General features: G+C 44.1%; 1 protein-coding gene across 4 annotated transcripts in view; it reads right to left on the bottom strand.

Moving 5' to 3' along the window:
- The window catches only part of LOC129706845 (sodium/myo-inositol cotransporter 2-like), a 69866-nt gene that overhangs the window by 31989 nt on the left and 19614 nt on the right, over positions 1-18263 (bottom strand). For all 4 annotated transcript variants that reach the window (XM_055651401.1, XM_055651400.1, XM_055651402.1 and 1 more), the window contains exons 7-9: positions 17847-17952; positions 13286-13366; positions 8779-8984 (exon numbers count right to left, since the gene is read on the bottom strand). In XM_055651401.1, coding sequence (XP_055507376.1) covers positions 8779-8984; positions 13286-13366; positions 17847-17952 — 393 coding nt within the window. The remainder of the gene's footprint in view (positions 1-8778; positions 8985-13285; positions 13367-17846; positions 17953-18263) is intronic.

The following is an 18263-nucleotide window of genomic DNA, read 5'->3' as shown; positions in this document are numbered from 1 at the left end:
CTCAGTGACAGTGGCAGGGTTCTGGACCGAGGGTTTGAGGGACTGTTGAGAGACCGGCAGGGGAGGTCTGGTGGTGCGGGACATGAGGCGCTGGGCAGGGGAACCGAGCGCGGGGTCGCGGGAAATGTTGCGGAGGTTAAGCAGGGCAAGGTGGAAATCAGAACGGAAAAGGCGGCAGTGTTCCAGCAGCTCCTTGGCACCACGTACGGCCCGTTCAGCAAGTCCGTTGCTCTGAGGATACTCGGGGCTGCTGGTGATGTGGTGAAAGTTCCAACGGGCAGCAAAGGCACAGAACTCAGCGCTGGAAAATTGGCTGTCGTTGTCGGACCGGAGGGTCACCGGGGAGCCGAAGGTGGAGAAGTGGCGACGAAGCTTCCCGATGACAGTGGCAGAAGTGATGGAGGTCAGCTGATCGACCTCGAACCAGCTGGAATAGGAGTCCACCAGGACCAGGAAGTGCTTTCCGCGCCACTCGAATAGGTCAGTGGCAACGGCCATCCATGGGAGCTCTGGAGCCGGCGGCTGCAGGAGAGGCTGGCGCTGCTGATGGGGGTGCAGGGTGTTGCAGGTAGCGCAAGCGGAGACCCTGTCACGGATGTCTTGAGCCATACCTGGCCAGTAGAATTGGCTTTGGGCCTGGGACAAAGTAGCTTCCACCCCGGGGTGGCCACTGTGAGCAGACTGGAAGTAATGATCCCGCAGAGCGGCAGGCACAACGACTTTGTGACCCTTCACCACCACGCCGGCGTGCAGCACCAGTTCATCACGAACCAGAAAGTAAGGTACAGCGCCAGCAGGCAGTTCGGAGCGTCGGCCAGGCCAACCACGGCGGATAACGTCCGCAAGTTGTTGCAGGGCAGGATCATCAGCAGTGTGTTGCACCAGGGACTGCATCTGCTGTGAAGGAACAATGTTAACGTTCAGTACCAGAAGATCCGACGATTCGTAGGGGTGACGGGCAACGGAAGGCAGCGGAGCACGAGACAGGGTGTCAGCTACAAACATGTCTTTGCCCTTATGGTAAACGATCTGGAACGTGAAACGCTGGAGTTGCAGCATCATGCGCTGCATCCAGGAAGAAGCAACATGGATGGGGTTATTCAGGATCGTCACCAACGGCTGGTGGTCAGTCTCGATGGTGAAAGAGTTGCCGAGGATGTAGTCCTTGAACTTGGAGCAAGCGAAGACCACGGCAAGCAGTTCTTTTTCAATCTGGGCATAGCGCTGCTCGGCAGGGGTCATGGTGCGAGTAGCGTAGGAGACGGGTAGCTGCAGGCCAGGGTGCACTGATCTACAGGAAGTTCAGAGCAAGGTCTCATCTCATGCTCCGCTTCTATACAGCCATCATCGAAAGCATCCTCACTTCATCCATCACAGTCTGGTTCGGCAGTCTCGACTCACTCTCCCGGAAGAAATTACAGCGCATCATCAACAGAGCATCTAAAATTATTGGCTTACGCCTACCATCCCTTGAATCACTTTACCACAAACGGACATTACACAGAGCCCGCAAGATCATCTCTGATCCTACTCACCCTGCACACTATGCCTTTCAGCTGCTGCCCTCTGGGAGGAGATACAGGACAATTGCCTCAAAAACAAACCGCTTTAAAAACAGTTTCATTCCCACTGCAATTAACATTTTAAACTCTGTACGGTGAGGAATAAGAATAAGCATGGCCCTTATGTATTATGTAATGCATCTGTTCGTATGTATATCTATGCTATATGTTTAATGTTTGATGAAATGTTGGAACCTGTACCGAGCTGTACTGATAACAAATTCCACCAGCCTGACAGTGTGGTCATTAAAATACAATACAAATACAATACAATGTAATGAAATCGCAGGCTGGTGTAGGAATAATAGGGTTGCAATAGTAGGTGATTTTATCTTTCCTGATATTGACTGGGATTGCTGTGGTGTGAAGGGATTAGATGAAGCAGAATTTGTTACATGTGTACATGAAAGTTTCTCAAGCAAAGTATAAATATACAGAATGTATTCAGACCCCTTCACTTTTTCCACATTTTGTTATGTTACAGCCTTACTCTAAAATTGATTACTTTTATTTTTTTTATCAACAATTTACACAAAACACTTCATAATAAAGAAGGGAAACAGGTATTTAGAAATGTACAGCAAGCATTTAAGAAAGTAAATTGTCTGTGAGCTTTATTGCGAAAAGACTTGTGTATTAGAACATAAAGTATAGATGAAATCAAATGGGGCTCTGAGAAGGCAGCTTCTGGAATATTACATACAGGGTTGGTGCCCCTATCTAATAAATCTTATCCATGATAGCGGGAGTACATTGAAAGTTCACCAGATTGATTCCCGGGGTGGATAGTTTGTCCTATGAGGAGCAATAAATCACATTAGGTCTGTTCACTCTAGAATTTAAAAGAACAGGATTTCAGTGAAACACACCACCCCTACAGGGCCTGGCATGATAAATGCAAGAAGGGGGCTTCACGTGATGGGACTGGGAGACCAAAAATGTTTGGTAGTACTGATTTTGTGGATGCTGGAGATGTTGGAAGACTAACAATGGTTGCATAGTTGTAGACGCGTTGCAGCAGAGTTGGGTCGATTTAGTCGAGTCACTGTAAAACTGACAATGTTGAGAGAGCAGGCTGTGACTATACTGGGAGATTGATAATACTTGTTGGATAGTGTGGTTGGGGAATTGGGAGACCATCTTTGTTTGGAAGACGTGAAATTCCATGAAACAGCAACTTGTCGAACTGATGCTATTTACAATGGTGGATTGAAGGGATAGAAACATAGAAAATAGGTACAGGAGTAGGCCATTCGGCCCTTCGAGCCTGCAACGCCATTCAATATGATCATGGCTGATCATCCAACTCAGTATCCCGTTCCTGCCTTCTCTCCATACCCCCTGATCCCTTTAGCCACAAGGGCCATATCTAACTCCCTCTTAAATATAGCCAATGAACTGACCTCAACTACCTTCTGCGGCAGAGAATTCCAGAGATTCACCACTCTCTGTGTGAAAAAGGTTTTCCTCATCTCGGTCCTAAAAGATTTCCCCCTTATGCTTAAACTGTGACCCCTTGTTTTGGACTTCTCCAACATCGGGAACAATCTTCCTGCATCAAGCCTGTCCAACCCCTTAAGAATTTTGTAAGTTTCTATAAGATCCCCCCTCAATCTTCTAAATTCTAGCGAGTACAAACCGAGTCTATCCAGTCTTTCTTCATATGAAAGTCCTGACATCCCAGGAATCAGTCTGGTGAACCTTCTCTGTACATGGCATGAATGTCTTTCCTCAGATTAGGAGACCAAAACTGTACACAACACTCCAGGTATGGTCTCACCAAGACCCTGTACAACTGCAGTAGAACCTCCCTGCTCCTATACTCAAATCCTTTTGCTATGAATGCTAACATACCATTGGCCTTCTTCACTGCCTGCTGCACCTGCATGCATACTTTTAATGACTGGTGTACCATTGAAAAAACTACTTATCTTAACTACTAAACCAGGTTCGCTTCTTAATAAACAGACACCACACAAACTGTTTGGTAGACCAGTTCAAAACTTTACTTAACATCGGCCGATGGAAGGGAGGGAGAACTCCAGTCAAGTGACCAACACAGACACTTGACTGTCCTCAGCCACCTTCTCTGAACAACAGAATTACATTGCCTTAAATAGGGTTTTTTTGTCCCCTTAACACCTTCCACAGACATTAATCATGTCAGAGGTACAGGAAAAGGTTTCCACAGATTGCATCACATCAAAGGCCTTTTGTTTACATGGTACAAGATATACTAACAACATTGACCATTTGCTTTATCATTTTATTTCCACTTCCCTGGTTTTTCTTTGTCACTTGGTCCCTCTTAAACATAGGCCATCTGTTTACAAAGATGTGACTGGCTATTTCTCTCTTCCTTTATTGCCTCCTCCCCATAAACATTGGTCATTAGGTTTATGGCATCTCACTTCAAAGATTTGACCAGCTATCTCTCTAGCTGCTCCTCTGCCTGTCACTTGGGAGAAAATGTTATAGGATTTATTCTCACACACACCCACAACCTAAGGCAAGCCTAATTTGACACTAAATATAAGCTGTAAGCTAGCCCAGAAACCAATTTAATATCTTTTTATATTTTTAACTAAAACTCGGCTTCATCACCATGACACCCAGGTCTCGTTGCATCTCCCCCCTTTCCTAATCAGCCACCATTCAGATAATAATCTACTTTCCTGTTTTTGCCACCAAAGTGGATAACCTCACATTTATCCACATTATACTGCATCTGCCATGCATTTGCCCACTCACCCAGCCTATCCAAGTCACCTTGCAGCCTCCTAGCATCCTCCTCACAGCTAACACTGCCCCCCAGCTTCGTGTCATCCGCAAACTTCGAGATGTTGCATTCAATTCCCTCGTCCAAATCATTAATATACATCGTAAATAGCTGGGGTCCCAGAACTGAGCCTTGTGGTACCCCACTAGTCACTGCCTGCCATTGTGAAAAGGACCCGTTTACTCCTACTCTTTGCTTCCTGTCTGCCAACTAGTTCTCTATCCACATCAATACTGAACCCCCAATACCGTGTAGTTTAATCTCTTATGTGGGACCTTGTCGGAAGCCTTCTGAAAGTCCAGATATAACACATCCACTGGTTCTCCCTTATCCACTCTACTGGTTACATCCTCGAAAAATTCTATAAGATTCGTCAGACATGATTTACCCTTCATAAATCCATGCTGACTTTGTCCAATGATTTCACCACTTTCCAAATGTGCTGCTATCCCATCTTTAATAACTGATTCTAGCAGTTTCCCCACTACCGACGTTAGACTAACTGGTCTGTAATTCCCCTTTTTCTCTCTCCCACCGTTTTTAAAAAGTGGTATTACATTAGCTACCCTCCAATCCTCAGGAACTACTCCAGAATCTAAAGAGTTTTGAAAAATTATCACTAATGCATCCACTATTTCAGGGGCTACTTCCTTAACTACTCTGGGATGCAGCCTATCTGGCCCTGGGTATTTATCAGCCTTTAATCCATTCAATTTACCCAACACCACTTCCCGGCTAACCTGGATTTCACTCAGTTCCTCCATCTCATTTGACCCCCAGTCCCCTGCTATTTCCGGCAGATTTTTATGTCTTCCTTAGTGAAGACAGAACCAAAGTAGTTATTCAATTGGTCTGCCATGTCCTTGTTCCCTATGATCAATTCACCCGTTTCTGACTGCAAGGGACCTACATTGGTTTTAACTAATCTTTTTCTCTTCACATATCTATAAAAGCTTTTGCAGTCAGTTTTTATGTTCCCTGCCAGTTCTTTCATAATCTATTTTCCCTTTCCTAATTAAGCCCTTTGTCCTCCTCTGCTGGTCTCTGAATTTCTCCCAGTCCTCTGGTAGGCTGCTTTTTCTGGCTAATTTGTACGCTTCATCTTTTATTTTGATACTATCCCCGATTTCCCTTGGTACCCACGGATGCACTACCTTCCCCAATTTATTCTTTTGCCAAACTGGGATGAACCACTGTTGTAGTTCATCCATGCAATCTTTAAATGCCTTCCATTGCATATCCACCGTCAACCCATTAAGAATCAATTACCAGTCTATCTTGGCCAATTCACGTTTCAAAGTTACCTTTCTTTAAGTTCAGGACACTTGTTTCTGAATTAACTATGTCACTCTCCATCCTAATGAAAAACTCAACCATATTATGGTCACCCTTGCCCAAGGGGCCACGCACAACAAGACTGCTAACTAACCCTTCCTCATTACTCAATACCCAGTCTAGAATAGCCGGCTTTCTCGTTGGTTCCTCTACATGTTGGTTTAGAAAACTATCCCGCATACATTCCAAGAAATCCTCTTCCTCAGCACCCTTGCCAATTTGATTCACCCAATCTATATGTAGATTGAAGTCACCCATTATATCTGTTTTACCTTTGTTGCACGCATTTCTAATTTCCTGTTTGATGCCATCCCCAACTCCACTACTACTGTAAGGTGGCCTGTACACAACTCCCACTACCGTTTTCTGCCCCTTAGTGTTTTGCAGCTCTACCCATATCGATTCCACATCCTCCAAGCTAATGTCCTTCCTTTCTGTTGCGTTAATCTGCTCTCTAACCAGCAACGCTACCCAACCTCCTTTCCCTTTCTGTCTATCCCTCCTGAATATTGAATACTCCTGGATGTTCAGCTCCCAGCCTTGGTCACCCTGGAGCCATGTCTCCGTGATCCCAACTATATCATAGTCATTAATAGCTATCTGCACATTCAACTCATCCACCTTATTACGAATGCTCCTTGCATTGAGACACAAAGCCTTCAGGTTTGTTTTTACAACACTCTTACCCCTTATACTATTATGCTGAAAAGTGGCCCTTTTTAATTTTTGTCCTGGATTTGCCGGCCTGCTACTTTTACTTTTCACCTTGCTTCTATTGCTTCTACCCTAATTTCACACCCCTCTGTCTCCATGCTCACACATTTAAGAAACCCTTTCCCTTTAACTCCATCCTCCACTATCCAATTTGACACCCCACCCCCCTTATTCAGTTTAAAACCACCCGTGTAGCAGTGGCAAACCTGCCTGCCAGAATGCTGGTCCCCCACCTGTTAAGATGCAATCCGTCCCTTTTGTGCAGTTCCCCCTTACCCCAAAACAGATCCCAGTGATCTAAGAATCTAAATCCCTGCCCCGTGCACCAGTTCCTCAGCCACACGTTCAGGTCCCATATCTCCCCGTTCCTACTCTCGCCAGCACGAGGAACTGGAAGCAAACCAGAGATAACAACCCTGGAGGTCCTGCTTTTCAGCATTTTTCCGAGCTCTCTAAAGTCACGCTGCAGAATATTCATCCCTTTCTTTCCGACATCGTTTGTGCCGACATGCACTACCACTTCTGGATGTTCACCTTCGCCCTTGAGGATTTTCTGCACTCTGTCCATGACATCCTGGATCCTGGCACCAGGAAGGCAACACACCATCCTCGCATCCCGTCTGTTGCCGCAGAAACCCCTGTCCGTACCTCTCACAATGGAGTCTCCCACTACAATGGCGTTGCCTGCCTTAGGCCTTTTTGGTTTTGGCTCAACAGCCCTATTCGCATCGCAAGCCAGTCTGCCGCTAAGTGTAAACACGTCTTCTGTCCCAACAGTTTCTAAGTGGGTGAACCTGTTCACAAGAGGTACAACACCCAGGGACGTTGGCATTCCATGCTTCCCTCCCTTTCTCACCGTCTCCCATCTTCTCTCTTCCAGTAGTTTAGGTGTAACAATCTTACTGTAGGACTTGTCGAGGAACAACTCAATTTCTCGGACGAAACTGAGGTCATCCACTTGCTTCTCCAGTTCCCCAACACGGTCCTTCAGGAGCTCTACCTGGATGCACTTCTCGCATTTGTAGCATCCAGAGGCACCAGCGGTGTCCTTGACCTCCCACATACTGCAAGCATCGCACTAAATCAGCTTGCCTGACATCTCCTTCTTTCGTCTCCTCTCCTCAGCGAAGACTCTCGAGCCAAAGACTCACACTTTTCTCACAGGGCACTTCCCTCACTGCCACTCCCCAAGAGCAGTCTTGCTTAAATTGACTGATAAATGGTCTGATTTACCAATTTACAAACCAAATTCCTCAGTTTTCAACTGTTTTCCCGGCACTGACTCACTTCTCTCCTCCCACTCGGGCTAGAGCCAATCAGTCTGATCTCTTGCTAATCTCCTCCTGCTGTTGCTCCCAAATCTACAGCAGTTCAGTCAACAGGATAGTAATGGAATTGATGACTGGCAATGTTTGGATGGTTTAGAGCTAGTTATTAGCAATCAACTATTTAGATGTTGGGGATCGGGTGGTAGTGGTGATTTGGGGGCTGCCTCACAGCTCCAGCAGCACAAGGTTCACCCTGACCTTGTGTGTTGTCTGTGTGGGCGTTCTCATTGCATAGATTTTTCTCATGTGCTCCAATTTCCTCCTACATCACTAATGTAGTTGAGGCTACCTGCTGTACCACGTGTCACTGTCCACATTGCTGTTGGGTTTTCCATGCTTTAACTGGAAAGTGAGGTCCTGTCACCAGTCACCACTTACAACACTGAAAGATACACTTTCTGTGAGCTTCAGTGCACTCTGAGCTTTGGAAGGTGTGTGAGCAGCAAGCTGTAAGTTCTGAAGCTACCCATTCAACTCTCCCAATGTATGCAGAGTGTCCCTGTAAATAAACACAATGCATTCAAATGATCATTTGGTGCATGACCAATGTCCAAATTACATGGGTGAACCAAAGTGAAATATGTGCAGAAGTGCCCAGCCAATTCATCCAGTCAGGATTTCTGGATTTCCCCTCGGAACCATATACCCTGAATCAAATCACATCTGCATGTTATTCATACATAAAAAGCAGGTACAAATACAGTAGATCCAATTTTAAGCTTTTTTTAAATTTTAGTACGTTCCAACATGCCAGAATCTCATTTAAAGTAATGTTTAGGGTTGAACTTACTACATATAAGCTATGATAAACTTCCCAATCTTATGCTACACGTGTTTACCATGTTAAAGCCCCACATTCTCAATTTACACAAGTTGTCAGCATTTGCATAAGTAAAGGGGATCTATGGAAGAGACCGTGTATTTGATTGGTTAAGTAGCATCATAATCTCCACGTAACTCTTGATAACAAAGTGAAGTCTTCCAATTACAGTAATAATTGATCAGAAAAAAATATGCCAATGATTGATCTTTATGTTTACTGTCTATAGGATAGTGTTACCTGATCTGTACACCAATACCAAGTGCTAAGTACAGTTGCTCCAAATGTTACACCTGACCATGGATATTCAGAGTTAACTGGATCTCGGAAGACGTGAAAGGCATCATGCCTTGGCATGCCACAGGATGAGTTTGTTACATGCAGTTTGGGGATGGCCAGGAAGTATTTCTTTTTGAGGCCTGAGTAACCATCAACTTCAATAAAAGCTATAAAACAAAAAAAAACTGTTTGTAATAAACAGTAAAATGGGTAGTAATCTGTACAATTTGTCATTAACTATTAGATACTTGATGGACGTTTTAAAATTTATATTTCTTTGAAATGATTCCAAGATACAACGTTCTTCACCAAAGTACTAAAGGGCCTGTGCCACTTGCATGCGATATGCATTTGGCGCGACCAAACGTGGTTGCTTGAGGCATACGGGCACCGTATGGCCGCGCGGGGCCGTTCCCACTTAGAAGTGCGGAGTTGTGCGGGGCTGATCCCGACATCGCGTGGGGCTCCGAAAATCTGACAGTGTCTGAAATCTTTGCCCGCCAACGGCCTGTCGGCATGCAGGTGCATTGCGGTCGTATGCAGTGTCTTGACGGCGTACGCCTAGAGCGTGGCGTTGCGCGATGATGTCACTGCCCGGTGTGGCATTGCGTGATGACATCACCTTCCCTCGCCCAAATTCAGTCGGCCCGCCTCCTGCCCAGCTGATTGGTAAGTTTGACGCAAATGACGTCACGTGCGACCTTCGCGTGAACTCCGTTTCCATTTGGTCACGCCAAAAGCATGCCTCAATTGATACCTCATTCTATGACTCTTTCTTTCACACATCACCATTTATGTTCCATTTCCAAACCCAAAAGTTGAGTGTATTCATTCCTATTGGTTCCAATTCTGCACTGGAATTCTGCACTGGTCAATGGGTAGTAGCATTCCTGTTGGTTTCCCTGGCCATTATGTGATCAAAATTTTCCTTTAAGGGCTTGTCCCATTTACACAACTTTTTTGGCGAGTGCAGGCGACTGTCATAGTCTTGCTGAATCGCCAAAAGGTGAATGGATCAAACGCATCCTACGACTATGCAGCAGACATCCCACGACTATGTAGAAGACAAGCTATGACTATCTACGACTTAATCACCTATACACTCATGACAATTGGCGACCCAATAGTGGGGACTGAAGACGACCACCTTCAACTTACAGTCAACTACACCCACGATCACAGAAACCCCCAGCCTTCGGGCTCCTCCTCCTTTTCCCTTTCTTGTCCCCACCCACACCCGCCCCCGATCAGTCTGAAGAAGGGTTTCGGCCCGAAACGTTGCCTATTTCCTTCGCTCCATAGATGCTGCTGCACCCGCTGAGTTTCTCCAGCTTTTTTGTGTAACCATCACAGAAAGCAAGTCGCCCAAAGAGTCGTAGCGTCTTTCTGGTCGTCGCTGGATTTTCAGCATGTTGAACAATTTTTGGGGACAATCGGCAACAGTGGGTTTGACGCCAATGAGCGTAGCTTGACGCCAGGTGACGTAGGTTGTCGCCGGTGCTGACTTCGTTTTTCTTTTGTTGTTAACGTGATGATTCTTTATAGATTTATTATAGACAATTTCAAATTTTATGTGATTATAGTTTTTTAAGCACCGTTGTACGTTCTTTATAATTTAATAATAAATCACTTTTCTGTTGTTAAAGTTATGATTCTTTATAGATTTATGACAGATAATTTCAAATTTTATGTGATTATCAACCTTTTTTGTTGTTAAAACTTGTTTCAATATCAATAAAGGAAATACTTGACATTTTGTTGGCAAATTGATGTATGAATATATTATATTTCAGAGAAGTGTCTCATGGCATCATTTTCAAATATTTAAATTTCATATATTTTGATCAATAAAACAAACACAAACACAAGCATTGTACTGCATTGAAAATTAAACTCTTTTGGGAGGATGTGGGTGGCCCTCAAAAGAGCCTTTTCTTGTTGTCTATTGTGAGCTCTCTTCCCGAGTGGTGGAATTCTGTTTGTGGTGTGGGATATTTGCTGCTGGTCTTCAGATCATGTCGTTCTGCCATGATACACTGCCTAGTTCGGAGTTGTAATAAGTGCAGAGATGGTCTCTCTGATCCTTGGCTCTCTTGTTGTAGATGTTTCCTGGCAATCTCTCCAGTGCCACCATCGGTGCAGCATGTCCTCCAGTTCTCCATGAGCCTGGTGTGATATTGCCTGTCTGGTTGTCCACTCGGTCACCCTCCACCACGGCTGGTGCTGCTGCACTTCTGATATGGATCAGGTTGTGGAGGACACATGCTACGTAGACAATGGTCTCCACATTCTTGGGCTCCTGCTCTATCGTAGTTAGCAAGCATCTGAATCTGCTGATGAGGATGCCAAAGGCATTTTCCATGATCCTCCTAGCCCTGGATAGCCTGTAGTTGAAGAGCTTCTGCTCCCTTGACATCTGCCTGTGAGGTTATGGCTTCATCATCCATGACATGAGTGGGAAGGCCTCATCAGCAACCAGTGTGTGAGGGATGTCAGGGTTGTCTTCTCCTTGAAGAGGTTCTGGATCAGGAAAGCCTGCTCTTCCTTCTTCCAGTGCTTGCCCAAGGGAGGTCTCTCTCCAGATCCTACCATCTGCGACACTGCCAGGTGTGTCCACATCCACAAACAGGAAGTTGTAGTGTGCATCCACCACAGCTATGAGTATGATGGAATAGAACTTCTTGTAATTGAAGTACATTGAACCTCCCTTGGGTGGACACCTGATAGCCACATGCTTGCCGTCCACTGCCCCACATGTGTGCTGGAAGTTCCATCTGGTATCAAAGCCCTGCGCCACTCTCTTCCACTCATCTGGTGTACTAGGGCAGTCCATGACTTCATCTTCATAAGCAATGATGATGGCGTCACAGGTCTCGGCCAACCTTGCTGATGGTGTTGTGGGCCACAAGAAAGCTGTAGGAGAGGTTCTTCTAGGAGTCTCCTGAAGCCAGGTAGCGGAGGGTGATAGTTAGGCACAGGCGTTGTTCCAGTGGCTTCCTCATGAAGGTCTTTTTCTCCAGGAGAGAGCCCACCCATATCTTCAGCTCCTGAAACAGCTCAGGGGAGAGCCTAGTGAAGTTTCTGAAGGCAGTCTCATCTTCTTGCTGGAGCACAGTCATCAGGTTGTCATACTGGCCCAACCTGGGTCTCTTCAGGGACAAGGGCTTCAACCACACAAACCTCTTCATGGGCTTCTTCCCCGTTCTTCTTGTCTTGCTAATCTGCAAGCAGCAGGGCTTCTTCTTCTTGTGAAAGCAATGCCCTCTGATGTTGCTCCATGGTAGCCATGATGCAGAATGATTGTAAACCCCACCCTACAACCCCTTTTATAGGAAAACTGGATGATTGCATTGTTTTGGAGGCCAAAATGACGTGATTTGTCTTCAGTTGTCACCGACAGTCTTTGCTTGTCGTAGGTGTAGGTTGTCATAGGTGTGGTCAAAGGTGGACGTCCTACGTCGCGACGGTTGTCGGGAGCTTGTCGTAGCTTGACGTCGACTAGGTGGTAGGTTGTTGTAGCTTGTCATAGACATTGTCCTAGGGGGGTCCAGTCGCCGGCTTTTCGGCCACATGCTACGACTATAACAGTCGCCATTAGTCGCCTAAAAAATCGCCAAGTGAGACAGGCCCATCAGTTACCCAAAAGCAACTTAAGAATGAAGATGGGAAGTGAAAACCATTCAATGAGTTGTGAAAATGTATAGGAAGGAAATGTCCAAGTATAAGTGCAAATACAGAAACATTAGGTACTGAATATTATTCTTTTCTGTGGTAATATTTTGGGGGTGAACGGTTGTGGGTAACGCAACAAAGAATTATAAAATGGCAGTGACTTAAATATAACAAAGTAACTATATTAGCAGCTTGATTGAATAGACATTTAGTCTTTTAAACCAAACGTAACGTGAATGGGGAGCAACTCCCAAGATACAAGGGAAAACTAAAAACTAGAGCAGTGGCAGAAAATTAAAGGCATGTAAAAACTGAGTTGCACATTGTCCTCAATGGTGCAGATGAGAACAAGGCTCAAGTATTGTGGAAACAAATGGAAGGATTAGGGTTTAATGAATGAATGATGAATTAATTCAATCAAATGTGTTACTTAAAGAAAAAAAAGAAAATTCAGTGTGTCAGTTGAACAGAAATTGAGATTGCATACAACTGGATGTCACCCCCATGACTTTAATGGAATACATTTGAACTTCGCCTTTTCAAGAGCTTTTCAGACAACTTTGAAGATGCCTTCGAATATTTTTTTACAAAAGCATTAAAGTGCTTTTGTTAGTGTTGGTTTTGAAGTTAAATGACAGCATTCAGCAGAACCAAAGCCCTGTCTGCCTTCGATGTAAACCTAGAAGTTGCCTTGGTACTAAACAGACTTCAAAGCACTCAAAGCAGAATACCAATTCAAGAATATTCCTCCTAAGTTACAATGTCAGAAATATAACAATAATTTAGGTACACATACCATATATCATAAGAACCAGAGCTCCTAGCAGCATGATCCCTGTTTGCAGTGTGTCCGTGTATATTACTGCAGCCAGCCCACCTATAAAAGACATAGCACAAATCAATCTTCAAACATAAATCAAAAGAATACATTAGAAAGCATGAGACAATCCTATCCAGCTTCATGCCTACAAGTCTTCATAACTGAGTCTGATGGCAGTTGTTTATCAGCATGATACATGATTATCAAGCACTCACAACTGTGCATATTTTTGTTTCAATAAATACTTGTGACATAAACAATAGACAATAGACAATAGGTGCAGGAGTATGCCATTTGGCCCTTCGAGTCATTCAATGTGATTGTGGCTGATCATCTACAATCAGTACCCCGTTCCTGCCTTCTCCTCATATCCCCTGACTCCACCCGTTAAGAGTCCTATCCAGCTCTCTCTTGAAAGTATCCAGAGAACCAGCCTCCGCCGCCTTCTGAGACAGAGAATTTCACAGACTCACAACTCTCTGTGAGAAAAGTGTTTCCTCATCTCCGTTCTAAATGGCTTACGTCTTATTCTTAAACTGTGTGGCCTCGGGTTCTGGATTCCCCCAACATCGGGAAAATGTTTCCTGCCTCTAGCGTGTCCAAAACCTTAATAATTTTTTCTGTTTCAAAAAGATCACCTCTCGTCCTTCTAACTCCAGAGTATACAAGCCCAGACGCTCCATTCTCTCAGCATATGACAGTCCCGCAATCCTGGATTTAACCTTGTAAACCTAAGCTGCACTCCCTCCATAGCAAGAATGTCCTTCCTCATATTAGCGGATCAAAACTGCACACAATAATACAGGTGTGGTCTCACTAGGGCCTTATACTACTGCAGAAGGATCTCTTTGCTCTGATACTCAACTTCTCTTGTTATAAAGGCCGACATGCCATTCGCTTTCTTCACTGTCTGCTGTACCTGCATGCTTACTTTCATTGTCTGATGAACAAGGACCCCCCAGATCCGGTTGTACTTCCCCTTTTCCCAACTTGACACCATTTAGATAGTAATCTGCCTTCCTGGTTTTGCTACCAAAGTAGATAACCTCACATTTATATACACTAAATTGCATCTGCCATGCATCTTCCCACTCACCCAACCTGTCCAAGTCACCTTGCATTCTCATAGCATCCTCCTCACTGTTCACACTGCCACCCAGCTTTGTGTCATCTGCAAATTTGCTAATGTTACTTTGAATCCCTTCATCTAAATCAAACGTGTTTTTACACCTGATTATTTAGGCGCTTGTTTATAAAGCTGTGCTTCTGACAATATGGAGTTTAATGCTGATAAATGTGAGGGGCTACACCTTGGCAGGACAAATCAAAATAGGACGTACATGGTAAATGGTAAGGAATTGAAGAATACAGTTGAACAGAGGGATCTGGGAATAACCGTGCATAGTTCCTTGAAGGTGGAATCTCATATAGATAAGGTGGTAAAGAAAGCTTTATGGATGATAAGAGAATGGAGGGTTATGGTATGAGTGCAGGCAGGTGGGAATAAGGGAAAAAAGTTGTTCGGCACGGACTTGTAGGGCCGAGATGGCCTGTTTCCGTGCTGTAATTGTTATATGGTTATATGGTTATAATATGTTGTGTGTATGCTGGTGTGTGTTGAAGATATGTATTTAAATTGTGTGTTTGGGATTTAATTTAGGCGTAGGTATATATTATGTAACTATATTGTAATTTATAAATTAATCTATTTGATCAGAGAATTCCAAAGGCTTCCCGCCTTCTGGAGTGAAGTTTTCTTCAGTCCTCAGTAGCCTTGATTAGTGATTGCAATACAAAGTTCCAGATACCCCTGCCAACGAATCATCTCTCCCCCTGTCCCATCAAGCTTTATTTAAGAAGAGAAGGAGATAATCCAGGAAATTAATAGGGAAATGAGCTTCACATCAGTGGTTGGCAAGGTATTGGAGAGGATTCTATATGATAGGATATACTCCCATTTGGAAGAGAATAGGCCACTAATGGATAGTGAGCATGGTATTGTCAGCGACAGGACATGTCGTACAAATTTATTTATTTTTTGAGGTATGGAGGGTAGGGCAGTTTAGTTTAGACATATAGTGCAGAAACAGGCCCTTCGGCCCATGGAGTCCTCGTCGACCAGCGATCCCCGCACACTTACGCTATCCTATACACACTAGGGACAATTTACAATTATACTAAGCCAATTAACCTACAAACCTGTACGCCTTTGGAGTGTGGGAGGAAACTGGAGATCCCGGAGAAAACCCACAGGTCACGGGGAGAATGTAGACATGCACCCGTAAGCAGGATCAAACCGGAGTCTCTGGCGCTGTAAGGCAGCAACCTAATTGCTGCGCCACCGTGCCGCCCAATATTGTGCATATGAATTTTTATGAAGCAACTTGATAAAGTTCCGCATAATAGGCTGATCCAGAAGCTGAAGATGCAGAAGATCCATGGTGACTTAGTTATTTGGATTTGGGACAGTTTTTGGGCCAGGGATCTTACTCATAGAATACAGAACATTGAAGTGGAAGGGTGTTATTCTGGCTGGAGGTCTGTGCCCAGTAGAGTTTCACTGGGATTTCTGTTGTTTGTGATCTATATAAATGATTTGGATGTAAATGTATTTGGGATGGTTGGTAAATTTGCAGATCAGACCAAAATTGGTGGTGTTGCCGACAATGAGGAAGGTTGTAAAAATATATCGCGGGATACAGATCACGTGCGAAACTATGGGGCAGATGGAGTTTAATCTGAGCAAGTGTGAGATTGAATATAAGGGGAAAGTTTATAGTTAACAGCAAGACCCTTAACAGCATTGATGTACAGAGGGTTCTCAAAGTCCAAGTCCACAACTCCCTGAAAGTGGCAGTGCAAGTAGATGAAGTGGTAAAGAAGGCATGTGGTATATATGCCTTCACTGCTCAACATTGAATATAAGAGTTAGGAAGTCATGTTGCAGCTTTATAGAACTTGCGTTAGGTTGTATTTGGAGCGTTCCATGTGGTTCTGGTTGCTCCATTACAGAGATGATGTGGAAATTTTGCAGAAAGTACAGAAGAGGTACCTTCTGGAAGAAGCTGCCTGGATTAGTGGAAATTAACTATAAGGAGAGGTTGGACAAACCTGGATTATTTTGTTATGGAGCATCAAAGATTGAGGGGAGACCTGATAAAAGTATATAAAATTAAAGGACGCATAAATAAGGTAGACAGTTGGGACCTTTTTCTCAGGGTGGAAATATCAAAGGCAGAGGGCATAGCTTTAATGTGAGAGGGATAACGTTTAAGGGAGATGTGAGGAGCAAGTTTATTATACAGTGAGTGCACTACTAGATGTGATAGTGGTGGCAAATTACTAATAGCATTTAAGAGGCTTTTGGATACGCACATCGATATGCAGGGAATGGAGGGATGTGGATCACATGCAGGCAGAGGAGATTAATTTAAATTAGCGTTCTATTCAGTACCATCATTGTGGGCCAAGAGACCTGTTCCGGAGCTATACGTTTTATGTTCTATATTCTAAACTCTTTAAGTACATTGTATGCTTCAATTAGGTCACCTCTCACTCTGCTAAGCTCAAGAGAGTACCTGATCTAATTTATCTTTATGGTGCATCCTAGGAACCACCTTTGAGATCCTTCAATGTATTCACTCATTCTTTGGGTTGGGAGATCAGACCTGTGCGTGGCATTCCAGGATTTAGTATTTAAATTTTAATATGGATGGCAGGTTTTAATAGAGATGGCGAGGTGTGGAAGGTTTGCAGCTGCAACATGTGTAAGTTAATAAACTCAACATTGACCAGTTTCCATGTCATGAGAAAATTTGGCTATGGGTTGTTTGGCCAATACTCTCAGAAAAGTGAGAGGTGATCTCTTTGGAACACATCAGATTCTAAGAGGATTTGACAGACCCGATGCTATGAAGCCATTTTCCTTTGTAGGTGGGCATTAATTCATGAAGGTTGAGGTCGACAGGTTTTTGTACAACAAAGGAATGAAGGATTATGTGGAGGACAAAGGTTAATTCTAGTTTTTCATGTTCTTATAACAATCTCTGGGGATTTACAATCCCTACTGCACAAGGGATATATTTATAAATCCACCAACCATAGGAGATGTTCCAGTGGAGAAAACTGGTTATAATTGCAGGTAAACAATGAGCCCTAATCCCTAAGGCTGGCATAGTTGTGCAGTTTGCTGAGAACTTCTGCCTTTCAGCATCACTTTCATTCTGTTGATGCTGTTCCAGTGGAGTCCTCCCTATAACGGCAAGATTTTCCTCTGAGCACTCGGGATTCCCTCCCACGTTCTTAAAAAGGTTGGCAACTGGCCAGTGTAAACTGTCTCCACTGGATGGAGTTGATGGGAATGTGGGGAGAATTAAATTAGTTAATGTAAGATGGGTATAAATGGGTGGTTGATGGCTAATGTGGACTCGGTGGACATGCTGAGTGATTATGACTACAGTACGAATATAAATAGTGGCACTAATAATGATCAATTTGTGTAAAACTACTTAATGTCAGAAGAGATGACAAGACCTACCGCCCACTGTGTAGATTGCAGTTATGATGAGTAGGCCAATCACAGCAATATACAGGTCCCATTGTAAAGCAAGTTGAATAAAGATAGCTCCGGCATAGATATCAACCTGGGTGAAACACATCCATGCATAAAATATAGGACAGCAGCATTACCACACCACTACAAATCATCACAATCAGAATAAAAAGTATTTCATTCATTTCAATGGTCAATTTCTTTGAAGGACTTGGTAGAGTCTTGGAGAGTGTTGCAGAAGAGAGAGACCTGGAAGCACAAGTGCATGGTTCCTTGAAAATGGCAAGTCAGGTGGATAGTCTGGTGAAATATGAAACAGGGCCTCTCTGATTGAGCAGATATCACAAAGAACAAGCCAAGCTGGTAGAAGAGGAAAAAGCAGAAACCAAATTAGATTTCTCA

This window comes from Leucoraja erinacea, chromosome 20 (assembly GCF_028641065.1).
Source record: "Leucoraja erinacea ecotype New England chromosome 20, Leri_hhj_1, whole genome shotgun sequence".
Lineage (NCBI taxonomy): Eukaryota > Metazoa > Chordata > Chondrichthyes > Rajiformes > Rajidae > Leucoraja > Leucoraja erinaceus.
The sequence above is the reverse complement of the archived record's forward strand: the minus strand, read 5'-3'. Positions and strand labels throughout refer to the sequence as shown.